Source organism: Salvelinus sp. IW2-2015, linkage group LG4p (genome assembly GCF_002910315.2).
Source record: "Salvelinus sp. IW2-2015 linkage group LG4p, ASM291031v2, whole genome shotgun sequence".
Lineage (NCBI taxonomy): Eukaryota > Metazoa > Chordata > Actinopteri > Salmoniformes > Salmonidae > Salvelinus > Salvelinus sp. IW2-2015.
In genome coordinates, this window is record NC_036841.1 from 11,261,203 (window position 1) to 11,279,442 (window position 18,240).

Here is an 18,240-nt window from a genome sequence, read left to right on the forward strand (position 1 = left end):
TTTCCTAATCTATATATATATAAAAAATAAGTGATCAGTGTGGAATAACAAGATCAGTGTGGAATAACAAGATCAGTGTGGAATAACAAGATCAGTGTGGAATAACAAGATCAGTGTYGATTGCAGTCTCTTCTTGTCCACATACTGCTTTTAAGGTAAGGAAACACTCTAGATTTGTAATATCCCTTTAACAAGCTCTGATTAAACACAAAGAGAGGGTTTACATAGATTAAGCCTGGTCATGGATTAAAAATAATGCTCCATAGAGAATCGCCATTGAAAGGGTTTTTAGTCCACTAGTAGGCTTAATCTGTGTCCAGACGTCTGGCCTAAAGAGTGGAAATGAGGCGAATAAAATGAAAAACATTAGAAAAACCTGAATCATGACAGTGGTGGTGAGCTCCACAGTTAAGGGGTAGGATGGCGGTGTACTACAAAGGCCCAGGAAATTCCAACTTTATGAGAATCATTAGCAGGTGGCAGTGTTTTCTGTCTGCGGAGGTGCCTGGTGGCTTCAGCTAACAGCCAAGCCACATGTGCCCTTTTCACACTATCGTTCTGAACCAAAATGTAATATCTGGCTCAGATATTTTATTTCTCACATAATCCTTTTCAGCACAGCTCTAGCGGGCGCATAACCAGGCCAGCTCAGCACAGCTTGGTTTAGCTCTGTTCAGTTCGGCTCAGTAGTGTGAAAAGCCAGGTACTCCCTCTCGGTTTCAGTCTGTTTTTCTCCGTTTCATGCCTAATGAACAGGACCCAGGTGAGGATGTTGGGGGTTGGTGGCTCTCCCTTTCCTGCCCCCACCCTACAGACAGGTCCCAGCGTTCCCCAGGCAAGCCCCTAACACTGCTCAGGTAAAGCTCTGGACATATTCCCCCTGTAGTCCGCAGCCTTGTAGCCTCCCCCCCTGCCTGCTGCTGACGCTGCGCTCTACAGCCCTCTCTACTGGACAAGCCTACAGCTCAGCTGGCAGTAGTAGCATGTGATAGAGGAGCCAGTCAGAAATGAGAACTTCACCTTCACTTTTCAAAACGTACCCTTTTCTGTTGTCTGTACTCTCCAATATATGCTACAGAGCTACGCTCAGGAATTGTAGCCTATACCCCGTTTCTCATTCTCTCTCTCGCCCCGTCTCGGCACTGCCAACACAATCAGAGACCCCGCCTGCAGGAATCGGAGTAATATTTTCCAGACGGTGTGAGTTTCCCTCTTTGTCCGTCTGTCGCTCTCTCTCTTTCACTCTCTCTCTCCCCCTCTCTCACATGGGCACCGCTGGGCATGAGAATGAACAGAGAATGAAGGAAAAAAGAAACAAAGAAATGGACAGAGAGAAAAAAGACTTGCCGTGACTTTAACGCTAATTAAATCAATGTCAAGCATATGTTGTCAGATTGCGCAATGCTTCATTGGCATACATTGTGGCTGTACATTGTGCACGGTAATGCTGATGTAGCATATTTGTGCTGAASYGYGYGGGGGGGGGGGGGTATCCGTCTGTCCTGGTTGTTAATGCTTTCCTCTCCCACAACTTTCAGTCAGGACCTCAAGGCCCCTAGAGAAATCATTTCTAATACTTTAGCTGTGCTTGATTGAGCTTGTCTGGCACAACGGAACCAATAGAAGGCCAAACCCCAACCATCTGCCGCTCCAGGCAGGTGAAAGCAAACACTCCCAAGTATTTGAAAGATGTCAAATAGTATTTGAACCCAGGTCTGCTGTCTAGGACTAATTCAAATTCAGCCTTGATGGCCCGGCAGTAAATCGCGCTGTTGTCAAGGGACTGGAAAGGGGATGTAACCTTGGCAACGCAAAAAAACAACAAAACAAACCTTATCAAGAGTCAGGCAACTKTTTCTGCACATCTGTCTGATATGCAGGCTTATGTAGTGTCCTCTCGTCTTCCTTTCATTACACCACCGTTCATTCTGTCATTCAATACTCCTCCCTCACATTCCTGCTGGACCAAGTCGGACATTAAAAAGAGTTTGATGAATTGAAGAGACTCATTTTCAAAGATCGACTATGTGCACCAAGGGTGTCTGAAGTGAGGACAACCTGGGTCATTATGAAGTTTAWAAACGGCAGCCAAGCACTGTGCCAGATCGTCTCAGTTCAACAGTGTTGACAGAACCTGGGTTGGAGCTAACACAGCAGAGCCGACACACACACACTGCAGGACATACTGTACAGACACACATCTGGGAGAGAAGAGGACAGTAGATGCAGATGGTGACTATGGTCCAGCTGCTCTCTCATTGGTTCCCAGAGTGGAAACACTACTTGTCTCCAATCACGCCACTTCAGGGAAAACAGACCAAACAATGCTGAAGGGAAAACACACAACCCCAAGTCATGGGACCCTGCATCCGTGGGAAATCAGCAATGAGAACTTATTTTCACTCTCACTCTGAGGAACCTTAATCTAGTTTCATTCTCTTCCCCTCCCCTATTTCTTTATTCCTCTATCACTTCCTCTCCCTCATCTAGGCCCACCATCTCTCTCTCTCCCTCCCTCATCTAGGCCCACCATCTCTCTCTCCCTCCCTCATCTAGGCCCACCATCTCGCTCTCTCCCTCCCTCATCTAGGCCCACCATCTCGCTCTCTCCCTCATCTTGTCTCACGTTGTCTCCCTCATCTAGTCTCACCATCTCTCTCTCTCTCCCTCATCTAGGCCCACCAGCTCTCTCCCTCCCTCATCTAGGCCCACCATCTCTCTCTCTCTCCCTCATCTAGGCCCACCATCTCTCTCTCTCCCTCATCTTGTCTCGCGTTGTCTCCCTCATCTAGTCTCACCATCTCTCTCCCTCATCTAGTCTCGCTCTGTCTCCCTCTCATAAACCCACGATTCTCCTCCCCCTGTTGTAGGGGCAAACCCATAAACTCACGATTCCCCTCCTCTCTCTCCCTGTTGTAGGCGGCAAACCCATAAACTCACGATTCCCCTCCTCTCTCTCCCTGTTGTAGGGGCAAACACAAACTCACGATTCCCCTCCTCTCTCTCCCCCTGTTGTAGGCGGCAAACCCATAAACTCATGATTCCCCTCCTCTCTCTCCCTGTCGTAGGCGGCAAACCCATACCGCTGGTACGCGAGATCGCTCAGTGCACGACACAAATCTGTGACACGACCCTCAACAATTGCCGGTGACTCATCAGCTTAAAGCAGCATCTGGTTGAAGTCTAATATGATAACGATGATATCTGGTACCGTGTACACAGTAAATACTACCCCGCCCCTCCGCCGAGCAGCTTAGTTTACAGAGGGAGTCAGGAGAGAAATTGCAGCTTCGCGGCCTTGCTTGGGCCTGGTGCCCAAACACACCGCTGACATCCACCATCCATTACCGTCACACAGACACAGAGCAGCACACTCCTATTTCAACCCACCTTCATTTCATACATTTTATGACCGGCCATAATAGGATTCAACATTTTATTGAACTAGGCGAGTCAGTTAAGGACAAATTCTTATTTACAATGACGGCCTACCCCGGACGACGCCGAGCCAATTGTGGGTCGCTCCAATGGGACTCACAATCACGGCCGGTTGTGATACAGCCTGGGAAACGAACCAGGGTCTGTAGTGACGCCCCTAGCGCTGAGATGCAGTGCCTTAGACCGCTGCGCCACTCGGGAGATGGAGACAGCGGCCACGTTCCAGACCGACTTAATTGTAGTCGAGCTGCATGCAGCAACAAACGGAGCTATGATATGACATCTGGCAGGCGACAGCATTGTATAGTCTTCCTGGAACTCAACCAGTGTCTTCTGGAGCCTTGGAATGAAAAACAGGAAGACGGGCCTCTTAAACATTCTAATAGTCACGTTTGAACAATTGTAGCACCAGGCGAATATTTACGCACTCAAGCAGTATCATCTCTCCATCTWGCCGTTTCTTAATATAGCTCTCTCCTCCCAGTCTCTTCCTCCCTCCTGTCCGTATTGCTGGTCGCTAGGGTTATTTTCCATTCTCCGGCTGTGTGATCAGACTATTAGTGTCCTGCTGTGTCGTTATGCAGCTCTGCTACAGGGGGAAATAGACCTCGAACCCTCCTGGCCAGAAACACATCACAGCCACTCTCTGTTATCTTTCTAGTGATGGACAATGGTTGACATTGCCACTGTAGTTTCTATTTAACTAGACACACTACCTAAATCCATGCGATTGCAAACACAGCCCTCTGCAATGCTACGACGGGTCCCATTAGCTCCGGACTGCAGTAAAACTGTCCTGGAACCTGCAGCCACCCACGATGACACTAACCAGACCGTCTGACTGTCAGCCTCCTCTTCCCTCACCCGTACACTCCGTCTCCGTCTCACGGTTGTGCGAGTGTGTTTGCGTCAAATCAAATCAAAATGTGTCTCATACACTTGTTTAGCAGATGTTATTGCGGGTGTGGCGAAATGCCTGTGCGTATGTTTGTGCATGCATTCATTGGTGTGCGGTATGCTTGTGTGTGTGTGATTCTTTTTGCTTGTCTGTCTATCAGTTGAAAGAACAGGGAAAGGTGGAGGGAGGTGAAGAATCTATATTTGAGGGACGGTAACCTTCAGTTTGCTAAAGAACCAAATGTGAGGAGGCTTGACTGGAAGAGAAAGGGCGGGGGGTGAGAGGGGAAGAGAAGATGAAAGACCACTGTGATGTCAGGTCCGAAGAATGTAAGCCATGTGGGCAGGAAACAGCCAGTTAAAAAAAAGGGAGAGAGAAAGAAAAAAAGAGGGAAGAACACAGAAAAGGAGAGAAAGACAGACAGGGGAGAGCAACAGAGAGACAGGGGAGAGCAACAGAGACAGGGGAGAGCAACAGAGAGACAGGGGAGAGCAACAGAGAGACAGGGGAGAGCAACATATGGGTGTCCCGAGTGGTGCAGTGGTCTCACTGCAGTACCTGGTTCGAATCCAGGCTGCATCACATCCGGCTGTGATTGGGAGTCCCATAGGGCGGCGCACAACTGGCCCAGCATCATCCGGGTTTGGCCGGAGTAGGCCATCATTGTAAATAAGAATTTGTTATTAACCAATTTGCCTAGTTAAATAAAGAGACGGGAGAGCAACAGAGAGAGAAAGAGCGAAAAAGGGGAGAGCAACAGAAAGAGAAAGACAGAAACAGGGGAGAGCAACAGAGAGAAAGACAGAAACAGGGGAGAGCAACAGAGAGAGAAAGACAGAAACAGGGAGAGCAAACAGAGAGAGAAAGACAGAACAGGGAGAGCAACAGAGAGAGAAAGACAGAAACAGGGGAGAGCAACAGAGAGAGAGAGGAAGAAGAGATCGCAAAAGACAAAAGACGGAGAGCAAGAGGGGAAACTCAGAGAGCTGTAGCCTCAGTCACCCAGCCTCAGTGTGGTCAGAGAGGATGCTGATGAGATCATACTCTGTCGTGACATAACGCTGTCTCTCTGGTGACTCAGTGTAATATTAACACGGGGGGCTTCCCGACCCAACCACAAATACACTCAAACTGACCTATTTCTCTCTCTCTCTCTCTCGTCTGACTCGTGTGCCCCTCTGCCTCTTGTGAATCATTGTGGCGGCACCGGGGTGTGAGTGTGCTGTTGCCGTCTACTTCTCCCATACACAGCAGAGAGAAGACGTTTCCACGGTGAACAGGCCTGACAGGCCTGAGTGACTGTCTAGTAGAGAGCATCTGCTGTCGGAGGCTCGCTCGAATCTGACTTGAGCAGGACCTGGAGTAGGAAAGTCCCCACATACGCAGGGGGGACCGCGAAAATCTTAGGCATCGAGCCCCAACATGAGTCAAGACTTGACGGGGGCGTGGGGACCAAGTGAAATAAAAACAACACAAACTGTAATACAAATGGAGCAGCAGGAGGACGGGCTCATTGTAATGGCTGGAATGGCACCACTGGAATGGTAACAATCACACCGAACACACGCAAACAGCGTCGGAGTCCGTTCCATTGAATCAATTCCAGCCATTACAGTGAGCCCGTCCTCGTATAGCTCCTCCCCCACCAGCCTCCTCTGAGGGAGCTCATTGTGCACACGGAAAGTATTGGATAGAGGAGATAAAACACGGAAACAAACAAACCAGGAATTAAGATCACGAGGCAGGACCCACTGTGCAACAGAACGGACAAGCGTGAGTATTCGTTCAGCAGTGTAACGCTGCTCATCTGCAGGAGAGAGGAAAAGAAGCCTTGTCCATCACCTGGGAACATCAGCAAAATGTCCCGCCCCTACAGCACACACCGGGTCACTTACAGCCCTCTGGTCTCTCTCTACAGAGGATTCTACTCCCGCCGCCGACGTCAACGTTCATCCGGTCAACAAGGATAGTTAGACTAAGCAATGTTACGGCAGTTCGCTTGCTAGGGTAACGGAAGCAAACAGGCCAAAAGAGAGAGCAGTCTCTCTTTTTTTCAGTCTGCACATCTGATTCCCACTCCTTCTCGCCAAGAGACACCCTGCCACACACACACACACACACACACACACATTGCTTTTCTGCAGAGCCAGCACTTTGGGCCGTGCAGGCATTTCCTAAAGTGTCTCCAGTATTCCATAAAGACATGATCCCAGCCAACCAGCTGAACCGGACGAGCCCTCCTCTCTCTCTCTATTACCACAGCAGAAATGAGGAGGAGGAAGTGGTTTCAGCGCACACACACACAAGCAGAGTCTCTAAACCTATCAGTGGAGATTCCTCTGTATGGGCGAGGTGAAGGGGGCAGCCGTGTTCCTCACAAGAAGGCCACACCCTGGTCTGGGATCAGCTTTTCTTACGCTTCCTCGTTTAGAGYCTAAACTGATTAATCACCACCTTTCCCACACCGATCATCTCAGTTGAGGCGAGCCTGACCTCAGCATATCAGGTCAATGGCAAATCACCCAACAAAGGCTATTTTTCTCACTCACACACACAGCAAACAAGCCTTTGGAGTCAACAGGGGCGAGCTGAGACTCGCAGTAGGAGGACCTCCCTACAGCATTTCACCGTGACTTTTGTCCCAGACTCAATATCTGGGAGACTGCTGTGCACACCAGCTGGAACTCATAAAGTACAGTACAAATAGGGCCGATGGGCCCATCCTCCCTCCCTGGTCTCCTCCCCCAGGCTAGAGGGYCCCTCTCAGGCTTATTTATACCCACACGGCCTTATATGGGCAGCCCCCGCTACCGGCAGCAGGCTGAGGGGTATGAAGTACAGTTTACATACACGCTTCCATCCCTGGTCATCTAAGCTCCCTATCATCTATAGCGATCGAATACCAATACTGGCAGCACACCCTTTCCTCAACTCCTCCATTCAGTCCCCTTTTCCTTGTCCCTCCATCCTCCCCGAGCTAAATATGCGAGGGAGCGAGGACATTTCCTTCCTCTCCGGCAGCGCGGGGTGAAAGGTCGTGTGTCATTTTGTTTCGAGATGTTTATGCTTTGCTTACTGTCACAGATCCACTGTAAACGGAGGGAATCAGAAGCACTTGCGGCGAGTTGTCAAAATGTCTAACGCTGCCTTTCCTGTTCCCTCGGCTGTGGCTTCTCGTGCCGGTTCCACATCAGTAACACCTGCACTGCTGCCCGAACAAAGGACTAAAGAARGGATTTGGCATACTGCTGCCAAAAATCCTCTGTCCAATTCCCTCTACTCCTCTCCGGCACTATATCTATCCTACAGCATATCAGAATGACGGAACCAGTTCCCCCAGCACATATATCTGCCATTTCTCCTCACTTCTCTAACCAAAACATTGTTCCAACATACCGCATTGACTCCCAGCTGCAGACACTGTCAGACATGCAGCACACACGGCCACGCCCAGACAAACAGGCTCAGATTGTCGTTAGGCTGCTCATAGGAACATATAGGACGGGAGTTTATGGACAAGGGGACAGGAGCCTATGGACAAGGGGACAGGAGCCTAACAGAGCAGGGCCCATACTCATGCAGGGTATCAGAGTAAGAGTACTGACCTAGGATCAGGTCTCCTCTCATTCATTATGATTTGAAAGGAAAAACTGATCCTAGATCAGCATTCCTACTCAGAGKTGCTTTATGAATATGGTTCAATACTAGAGTATCCATATTGTCCAAAGCAATGACACACACACGCTAGATAAAGACTTTGCAGAAGGGAGAATTGTAATTAAACCCACCATATGATGTGAGTTTGTGTGTGGTTTGACTTTGCAATAAATTCAGCAATTTAGGAATGACGAAACGTGAGGCTTGGAACTGGGCTTAAACTGGGGCCCCACAGAGCAGGCACAAGCAAGCACAGCCTCTTTCCCAACGGAAGCGCTCAGRAGTCTGGGGACAAACGCACTTCACGTCGCAACATCTCTGGAATCTTGTCCCCAACCACCCACAGAGCAGAGTCAGGGGTTAGGCTGCTTAGATGACAATACACAGACAACAGCTGAGGCAATGACACACACGTATTTTTCCACACACACGTCTCTGTGGCAGGTCATTGGGTATTATTACTACCCACGAATGAGCAGACAGCACTGTAATCATGACAACACAATGACACACAGACGAGCGCCCTCCCCCCGCCGTCTCATTCRACGCATCACATCCCCCCCAATTACCGGATGCCATCTCTCTCTCACACACACACACACCCCGAGGCGCAGAGAGAGAGAGGGTCTGAACACACAGGGCGTAGCTGCCTCCTCTCAGTCAGGACAGAGTTAGAGGATCAGATGACTGCTGACAGGAGSTTATTGAGAGACACAGGCCTATAGGCAGCAGCGTGTGGGTGGATCACACTGAAGGAACAGCTCCGTGCACTAAGCACATAGTTAAACCCAACCTGGACGTAGACCCGGGTGTGACATGAATGTACCGCTGCGTGTCCCATAGAGTGAGCTGTGGCTAGTGTGTGTTTGCGTGGGAGTTCTGTACGGACAGCGGTGTGTGTAGTGGGGGCACAACATAGGCCATGGGGGTGAGGGATCCTTAGAGGTGATGCCAGGTGTCACTTCATTTTGTTCCACCTCCTCTTATCAAGCCCATCTCCTTGGCAGTGTTTGCATTCGTTCACGCTCTCCCTCGCACCCGGGCCAAGCTCTCATCACGCCCTGCTCCGTTTGAAACAGAAAGACTCCCATCGGTTGCAGCTGAATGAAAAGCATAAACTATTATTTCATAGAGTATGTGATAGTACACTGGAATTGAGGTTTTGGAAAGTCTCGTTTGAACAGATAATACATCAAGTCTAATTACATGTATCAGAAGAGATAAAAGGAGGTCTGTTGGTGCTGACAGAGGAACTTTGCAATATCCATGTCTAATTCAGAGCCCTACATTTAATTGATCCTATCAGTGGTAAACTCATTGTGCTTGTTTGACTAATGGGTTCGCCAATCCAGGGGCTCTACTGTAATTGCGTCGACATTCATCAATCCATTCCCTGACAGACAGAGGAGACACTTCCTACTAGTTTTACTACTGCCCCCCCTCCACACCGCCACCTGTGGGTGGGTGGCTGGCGTTCAGATAGAAATATATGACGTAGAACAAACATGCGATACTGGTGGAAGGAGCCTGATCGCGCGAGAGCGAAGCGGTCGGTCCTCTTGACCGGGCTACAACCACGCCGCTCTGACAGCTGGCATACGGAATCACGTCAGCTTTACTCGTGACCTTTATCTGCAACATTCCACAACGTCGTGTCCTGCTGAACGCAGCCCTGTACCAATCCATCTGGCCTAAATATTTGTTTTCCGATGACCCATACTCTCCCCCTCCCCTCCTACATCACGTTGAGTGATTGACAGTACAGGGTTGGGACAACACAAGGACACACCTGGTTGGGATTGCCGTTGGCTTACGGCCCAGGCTGTCATGGAGTGTACCTGGGTAAAGGTTAACGTGCAGGGCTGGCAGGCTGGCCAATCAGGAAGGGGGGGGGGGGGGGGGGGGGGGGCAGGCACAGTGTTGCTGGCCAAGGTCCCAGCGATGGCAACCACACTGAAAGGAACTAAGTTTATGTACAGTCAATGTATCTAACGTTCCATGCTAGCCTGGTCCCAGATCCGTTTGTGCCGTCTCGACAAAAAGGTGGCAATGACAATGGGGAGTTGGTAAAACAACACAAAACAGATCTGGAACCAGGGTATATCCATGCCTGGTTAACTTCTCAGAGGACCACAAGACACACACCAGGAAGGTGGACAGGTAAGGCTCTAGCTGGTACACAGAGTGTGGGAACGAACACAGTGGGACACAATGGGTAGGTGGGCCAGCAGAGAGGGAGCACACGGGCCATTTACAGGCTATGAGTGTTGTACAGTCATTGGGGAAAGAAGTACGGCCGGGACGAGACCAGTATCGCGGCAAGGAAACAAAACACAAAGTGGATTTAACTCCTTTCGGAAAAACGGCCCTGATGTTGGAAATAAGCATCATTCTGCTGTCACCCAGAGTCYCATTCATTTTCCAAGTTACAGCAATATTGTACCTGCAGCAGGTTTTTAAAGGACCCAAGAATGGTCTGCATCGTGTTTTCATTTTTGCCATGGACAAAATATTGCGACACTGGTATCGTCACAGCCCTACAAAGATAGGTCCATAAGGCGACAGGTTATCTACCACAGAAAGGGGCCATTTTCTTAGTGAGCACATACCTCGTTCATCTGAGTGGAGCAGGAGGGCTGGAATACAACGAGCCACAAGTTAATAAAAAAATGTAGTTATGAAGTCCCATACATGCTTATAGCAGGTTATAAAGCATTGTACGCGCAGGCTTTAAGTAAAGTGTTACTGAGAGCAGTACTGAAACTACAGGAGTCTCCAGTCTGGACAGAAGGCATCGCGTCCAACTGTTGCCCATTTGTTAGAGAAGACGTGGTGATTATCGTGATACAAGGACGAAATGCACAAACTATCACTAAAATGCTTTTACTTTGTACTCCAGTCAGTGAGCTCAAAGTGAACAATGAACAAAATGTTAATTCATAAAAGGCTTTATAAACTCCTATATCGCAATAATACCACAATTCAATCATGGCATCATACCCATGGATGTTATAGGCTTACTAGGTCAACTGGTACCAATTCCTATGTTTAGTTTAACGGAGCAGAAGTACCAAAGTGAAGGATTAGCGATGGAAAGAGGATCTCTAAGCCACACCTCCTGTCCTTTCCCTTCCCACAACCCTTCACTCTACCCCTGTCCGTCAGGTTTATCAGTGTGAATGCGTGGGTGTGTGTGGGGGGGGGGCGGGGGCTGGTGTAGGTCTTGAATTCTGAGACACATCATACTCGACCAGTCATGCTCACTAGGCACGAAACAGAAAGAAACCTGGCCAAAACAGGGAGGTACTATCTGAAACCGTCCAAAAACAAAAAGCCCATTTTCCTTTTCTGTTCCTCATCATTTAGAAAAGCTTTGTTACGGTGTGCCTTAAGGAACACAATCCAGGTTTGACTGAGCCAGAAGGGTTCCCCAGTCTGATAGTAGTTTTCTCCTGATAGGAAGCAAGACTTGGTAGCAGGGCGGGGCGTTCTACTCTTCTAAGGCCGGGACATTTCTGGTGGAAAAGCCACAGCTAAAAGGAGACAAACTCCAGATCGTCCAACCGGCTCAGTTCATGACTCACCGGCGTACACGCAGCACTCTACATTGACTCACTACCAGACTCGCATTCTACCAGACTGACTCATTCCATGCATACACTCCTCTACCCAATGCTTGACTTGGACTGAAATAGYTGCCAGAACTCATTTTGGGTTCCGGTACTGTTTATATTTAGATGCAGGATCTCCACAATACTTTTGAGCAAATATCCTATAAGAGGAACAGGAGCTCGAGCAGTAGAACATTTGAGGTGCCGGTACTCAGCTCCGGTGAACTCCTGCCCAAGTCAAGCACGGCCTCCACCTCTTCTTCGTTCTCCAAAACCGCTCTCAWACAAATACCTCAGACGACTAACCAATAGTATGTTGACGCGAGCGAGACTCAAAACAAACAAAAAGAAAATGCATACAAAACACGTTCTCTCGCGCCTCKCTTTTCGCCCATCGCTCCCTCAGACGTGTCATATGAGCTCCCAAATCAATAAGTAGTGTGTTTCTCCCACCATTTCCCATCTGTCAGTCTCCGTCGGTCTTTCCCACTCCCCTTCCTAGATGACCATATACTTTTGCTATCTAAATAGAAGCAGGCTATGGCCCAGATTCCATGTCCTCCTCCACTAATACATGAACGTTGGCAGATCCACTCCTACCAGGGTGTGAAACATCAGTGTGGCCTCACTGTCTACCACAGTATTTGGTTGTTTATRAGGATCCCCATTAGCTGTTGCYAAAGCAGCAGCTACTCTTCCTGCGGTCCACACAGAACATGAAACATTATACAGAAGTACATCGACGTGGCTGTTTTCAGAGCAGCGTGTCCCAGACATGCCCCATCTCTCTGTTGCTTGGTTTTCAAACTCTGGGCAGAATGTGTGTGACACGCCACACCTGTGAAACCATAGCAACTGAGAAAGTACAGTACTTTTGCAAGCTGTCCCTAGGTCTCTAATTCACAAGGCCTGGACAAATGTTGTCAAGACCTTTTATCATTTGACCAAGAGTTTTCCTATTCTAATACATAATCTCCCTTCTCATCCCCTCTCAATCTTTGTTCATTAGTCTCTAGTACAAATCCAACCGTTCATCATCTGTTCCAACTAACAAGGTAATCCAATCCAACAAACTGCAGTGTTGGTGACTTTGGTGGTGAGTGTTTCATGGGGGGGGGGGGGGGGGGGGGGGGGGGGTGGGGGGGGGGGGGGGGGGGGGGGGGGGGGGGGGCGACGAAATGGTTTAGGGCAATCAGCCATGTTGGCCAAGTTTGAGTAGTAAGCCCTGAGAGTTTCCTGTTAGAGGTGGAAGAGGCCGAGACACTGAGGCAGGTGGATCCAATAAGTCTCCTGGGGTAAGGCTCTGCAGCACTGACAGCTGGCTCTGTGACAAGAGGGTCACAACAAGACAAGGTCTGCAGAGCCGCCCATGTCACCACCATTGAGTTCACACACAACACATATTGGCTGGTCACATGTAGCAGCTGATGACAAAAGCATTTGCTGTTGTGGTGGTGGGGGGGGTTAAATAACATAAAACAGAATTGCCCAGTGGCAAAGTGATACATGCAAAAAGGATATTATGCAAACAATGTGGTGGGGTCAAGCAGAGGGTTATATTTGGCTCTGTGAATGCCGCTGTCAGAGTCTCAAGTTTTGTGAGACAGAGCTGGGAGGTGCCTAAATATCGGTAGAGTGCAGACAGCTGGGAAAAAACTCAATCCCCAAATTGTTCTGCCTTGGGCTAAAACTGGAATAGCAGGACTTCTTTTTAAGGGAGGAGGGGGAAATCACAGCATCCCTCTGAGCTAGTCTAATGGAAAACCTTGGCTACAGTTAAACAGCAGACAAAATATCCCCAAGAAGTTCTGTTGTGGGAAAAAGGACTGACAACACCATCGATTGGTTTTAGTGCTTGCCTAACTCGACAATTGAACAAACAAACAAACAAAAAAACACCACGATGAAGCTGTAGACTTCTCTGTTTTTATTACTGTATCTTCACATATACAGCCATAAGATGTGAGTGGAGAGCAATGCCACATCTCAACCCTGTATACAGTCGGGGTTGGACAGGTGGACACTCACAGTCCTGTTGACATAACCCCAGGTCACCCAAGACACTCACACAGCTACCCACAAACCACCAGGCAGCTTAGTCRAGTTAGGTTGTTCAGTATCACTAAAATGGGCTATCTGGTTTTAACTACTACGATAAGTATTTTAATTCGCCAATGTATGGGATCATGAGGCTATTAGGAGGGGCTGGCTGGCAGTCAGGACAGGGCATGGATTGGCAAGTGTTCAGGTGGTAAAGTTGTTACATCACGCATGGCATGACTGCCAGCCACTCCTAATAGCCTCATGATCCCATACATTGGCGAATTAAAATACTTGTCGTAGTAGTTACAACKAGACGGCCTCGTCGCCGACTTCCTACATTGTCACAAATATGAAGCACGCAAACTTCTTCCCGCTACAAAATAACTTTGTAACAGCCTGTTTAGAAAACGGAGGCAAAACAAGGTACCTCAAGATATACATACCTTCAATTAGCCGAAGTCAATACGACACAGTGGGTTACTTCGCCCTGATGTCTCTTCGCCGGTAGGCTACAAAAAGACAGCAAGCTGTTCTGTCTCTCGTTAAACCCAGATTCAACTCCGTCTCTATGTGACCAGTCCTTTCAGCGGTTCCTCGTTACTGATCCAACAAGCAACTACAATCTAGCGGCTGTAATTCTAGTGAAGGTTTTTTTCTCCACAGCCTTGGTAGCCTAGACTATCCACCACTATTCATCTATTTTAAATTAGAATACACTTTCTTTCTTTTTTTAAGAGTAACGTTGTCTAGCAAATACACTTCAAGTATACAACAGCAGTAATTTTAAGCCATAAAAAAATATGATTATATTATTCTGAGTATTTCAGTCCCCTGGTGAGTCGTGGAATATGTCAGTAATTTCCCCTCCCTCTTTCAAACACGCAACAGCCCTTATGCTGCGTTCACAACCTGTTGGGAACATGGTAGTTACCAGTTGTGAAGTCGTAAATACAAGTTGGATGCATTCACGTGCTTTGAACTCGTTGAAAAACGCCGATTGGCTAATGATCAACAAGCTGCATTAACCATAAACTAAAAGAGCAACTATCATGCTTGTAAAAGCAAAGTGAATTATAAATGCCTGTGAAACCTTAGCCTATGTATTTTAGTTTAAATGTGTATACCCCTGTGTATAAAGTTTGTCTCTGTTATTTGGTATATTCGTATAAAAGTCATGGTTGTAAACAAATGATCGTGTTCCAAAAACCTATAATAGATTGCTTTTTTGAATATTTTTTGTTGTTACAGTAAACTGCTGAAAATTATGTTATCAAGAGGTAATTTCCTTAGTAGGTGACGACAGAGGTCAGCAAGTGAGAGAAGTCGGAGCGCAGAATTTATATGCGGCAATCACATGCTAACTGGTTATAGTTATGCACGTGCCGCGTTCAACCAGTTAAGAAGTCAGACATTTCGGAGTTTCCTAGTTCCAACTAGCACATTAACGGGGCAATAGACGACTTTCCTACTTGCAAGTATGACTTCGAAGGGCATTCAAGTGGATTTTCCCCAGTCGTATATGGTAAATACTACCTTCACACTTGGTTATGAACGCAGCATAGATACCAGGAAGTTCTCGAGACCCATCCCACAGACTTAAGGAGTGATATCATTTGTTTTTACATCAAACTGTTTTCAACAGACGTAACACTAAATAGGCTATATGGGAAGTAGTCTATGCATTGGATAGCCCTGTGTGAACCMAATGTTGCACTGTGAGAGCACACTTCCTTGCTTTGATTAGCCTATTCAATGTTTGCCTATATGGATTGTATGCCTATAGGGATGTTTGCCTATAGCTCCTACCCTAAGAATAACATGGGTTGAGAGTGTCTGTAAATATTGTTGTGCTGGTGAGAATATGCCGTTGAAAATGATCCTGAACGAGAAAAGAAAAACCGCCGACSGCATTCAACTCACTTTCCCTTCGCTGACTTCGTAGTAGTGTTCTTCTGCCCTCTACTGTCAGAAGACCTGCCACTACACCTTCTGTCCGCGTGCGTGCATTGCGTGGTTCTTGGAAAGGGTGTGGCCGCCATGCGCGTTTTTGATCAGATCTGTGGCAGCAAGTTCAACCATTTGCTATTGCTATAAATGTTATAAATGTTAATGTTATTCTAGTATATTATGCCATTCTACTGTCATAGTAGGCTACAGGTCTGAGGCATGTACACCTTAACAAAAGTCCACTGTCAGCATTGTTTTATTATTGTCAGCATTTTTAATGGTGCCATATTACACCACCTCTTCCCATGTGAAGGTGACCTTTGCAGTTCAATTGCCTGCCTGTATGAGATAATGGACTGCAATATGGCACCCCTGCCAGAGGGGGTAGTGATCGATTGTACTGTACTGTAGTACTGTAGCCCACCTCTCTCTCTCTCACTCACACACACCACCCAGCTTTGCTAGCCCTCCTCACCCTGCTTTAATTATGCTGGGAGGAAAGGTTGTATCCTGTTGACAAGCCTCTGTTCATTGGAAAGACAGACTGTACTCCAGAGAGTGTCTCTGTCTGTCGCCACAGAATCTGTGTGAAACTGGAAGAGGGCATTGTTCCTTTTCGATAAGGAATGAGAAAATTGTGTATATGATATGCACACTCATTAACTCGTACACTACACGTGCCTTCAGTTCACAAGTCCACATGTTCAATCACACGCACACACACAATCAGAGGCACAAGAGGGTGATGTGACCGTGGTYGAATGTTGGGATGCATGGGAAACGCATGTGCTGTTCAGGAATTTCTCTGTCTTCTCCTCACCTACATTCTGTACCATTCCCGTCATTAGCCATTCCTGCTCACTGAACGAACATAAGGCTCAAACTGAACTTGATGAACTAAGATGTATCAGATAAAGTTAATAACGTCTCACCGGGTGTACGCTATAGATCTCTATCTATTCCTAAGAACCAAGTTGGTCAAAGTTGGTTTGTGTACTAGTCCAACATTCCATTAACCTGCACTGCTTTCTATGGCACAGCCTGTTGTTTCACCATATGCTGTCTGATTTAAAGCCCCACACCCTGCATTCCTTAGATTGTGTGAACAGAAGACTCAGTCCCACCCGCTCTATCACCACTCTCTCACATTCACCAGGAACTTGTGCAATCCCCATTCCATAGAGAAACATGTAACCCTTCTTGACATTGATAATGTGTTATGTTAATATCATTATTTAAGTGGTAATCGACCATTCAGTTGGTTTTGGATTTTCTTATTGTTTCTAATTTGTTTATTCAAATTGCCTTTTTTCTGAATCTGCATTTACATTGGATGACGTTTCACACCTCTCCAAACACACTGAAGTAGCCAGCACATTATGAGCCCCATGTAACATTTTTCACTTGGCACTCTGCTGGACCGGCATGCATAATCAACATCAATGGCCTAGCAGGTGTTTTCCGACTGCGGGCACTGAGTGGAAAAATCGAATGAGGATGATATCGATTGCACTCTGTCAAGCCAACCATTTGGCACAAACAAATTTACCGTACATAGTTAAGCCGCTTAGAGGCTGCTGAGGGGAGGACGGTTCATAATAATGGCTGGAACGGAGCGAATGGAATGGCATTAAACACATGGAAACCATGGAAACCATTACCACAAGCCTGTTTTCCCCAATTAAGGTGCCACCAACCTCCTGTGGTCAAGCGAAAACCAGAGTGAGTGGCCAAGGGGAACAACTTTTCCCCCGTGCACAGTCAACCTCTAAAATGATACATCAGCTCCACTTCCACACAGGCAGATCCTAGCCTAGTCCCAGATATGTTTGTGCTGTCTCGCCAAGGTTGGCAAAGTTAGCAAGACAGCACAAACTGATCTAGGACCAGGCTAGGGAAATCCTACTCTTGGATATCTAGTTATTTAAAGTGTATGAGGAGTGAGCAGGTTGAATGGATGGACTCACCTTGGTGCAGCTGTGGCAGAAGCTCTCTCCATTCTTCCCAGGGGACAAGATGATCTCACCTGTAGGGACCAACTGGATCCTCAGCTCCATCATGGTCGCTCTCTCTCTCTCTTTCCTTCTCTCTTTCTCGATCCCTCGCTCTCTGTCTCTCTCTGTCCTCCGTCCACTTACTCGGTCCTTCTGACGGCGTAGCAATGAATTCCCCCTTCGCACGTTTGGAAAAATTCCTCCCCTTAACGTCGGTGAGAGGAATAGGGCAGTTTCTGTTACACTGTCAATAGAAAGAATGAAAAGTAAAACTAAAGTAGAAAAATATGATTTTACTGGCCGCACATACAGTGATTTACATGTATGCTTCTTCTCTCAGTTATCAAACGAGGCCAAGACAGTCAAAGCACAAGGATGTTTCCTGCTTCTGTGCAGAGTGCTCTAGTGCAAATTTCCCCTTAGCAGGCAAAGGATGTGTGTTGATGGTCACTGTGTCAGGCTCTCTTTCCACAGCCGGCCCAGCGGTATAATTGATGTCCCTGCACACCAGATCGCTGTGGCGCAATGCACTCTGGGTTGGCCCGGGTATCAGGGCTTCCTCTTGGACCCATGCATCCTGTCTCGGACGTTCCCAACGTTCACAGGGTAAACACCAGAGGAACCCACTCTCTCTCCTCACGTTTCCCCTGGA

The 18,240-nt window shown here is 47.7% G+C and overlaps 1 protein-coding gene across 1 annotated transcript in view; it reads right to left on the reverse strand.

Moving 5' to 3' along the window:
* Positions 1 to 18,035, reverse strand: part of LOC111960496 (unconventional myosin-Ic) — a 53,748-nt gene extending 35,713 nt beyond the window's left edge. The window contains exon 1 of the mRNA XM_023982503.1: positions 17,562 to 18,035. Coding sequence (XP_023838271.1) covers positions 17,562 to 17,654 — 93 coding nt within the window. The 5' untranslated portion in view covers positions 17,655 to 18,035. The remainder of the gene's footprint in view (positions 1 to 17,561) is intronic.
* Between the last annotated feature and the right edge of the window lie 205 nt (positions 18,036 to 18,240).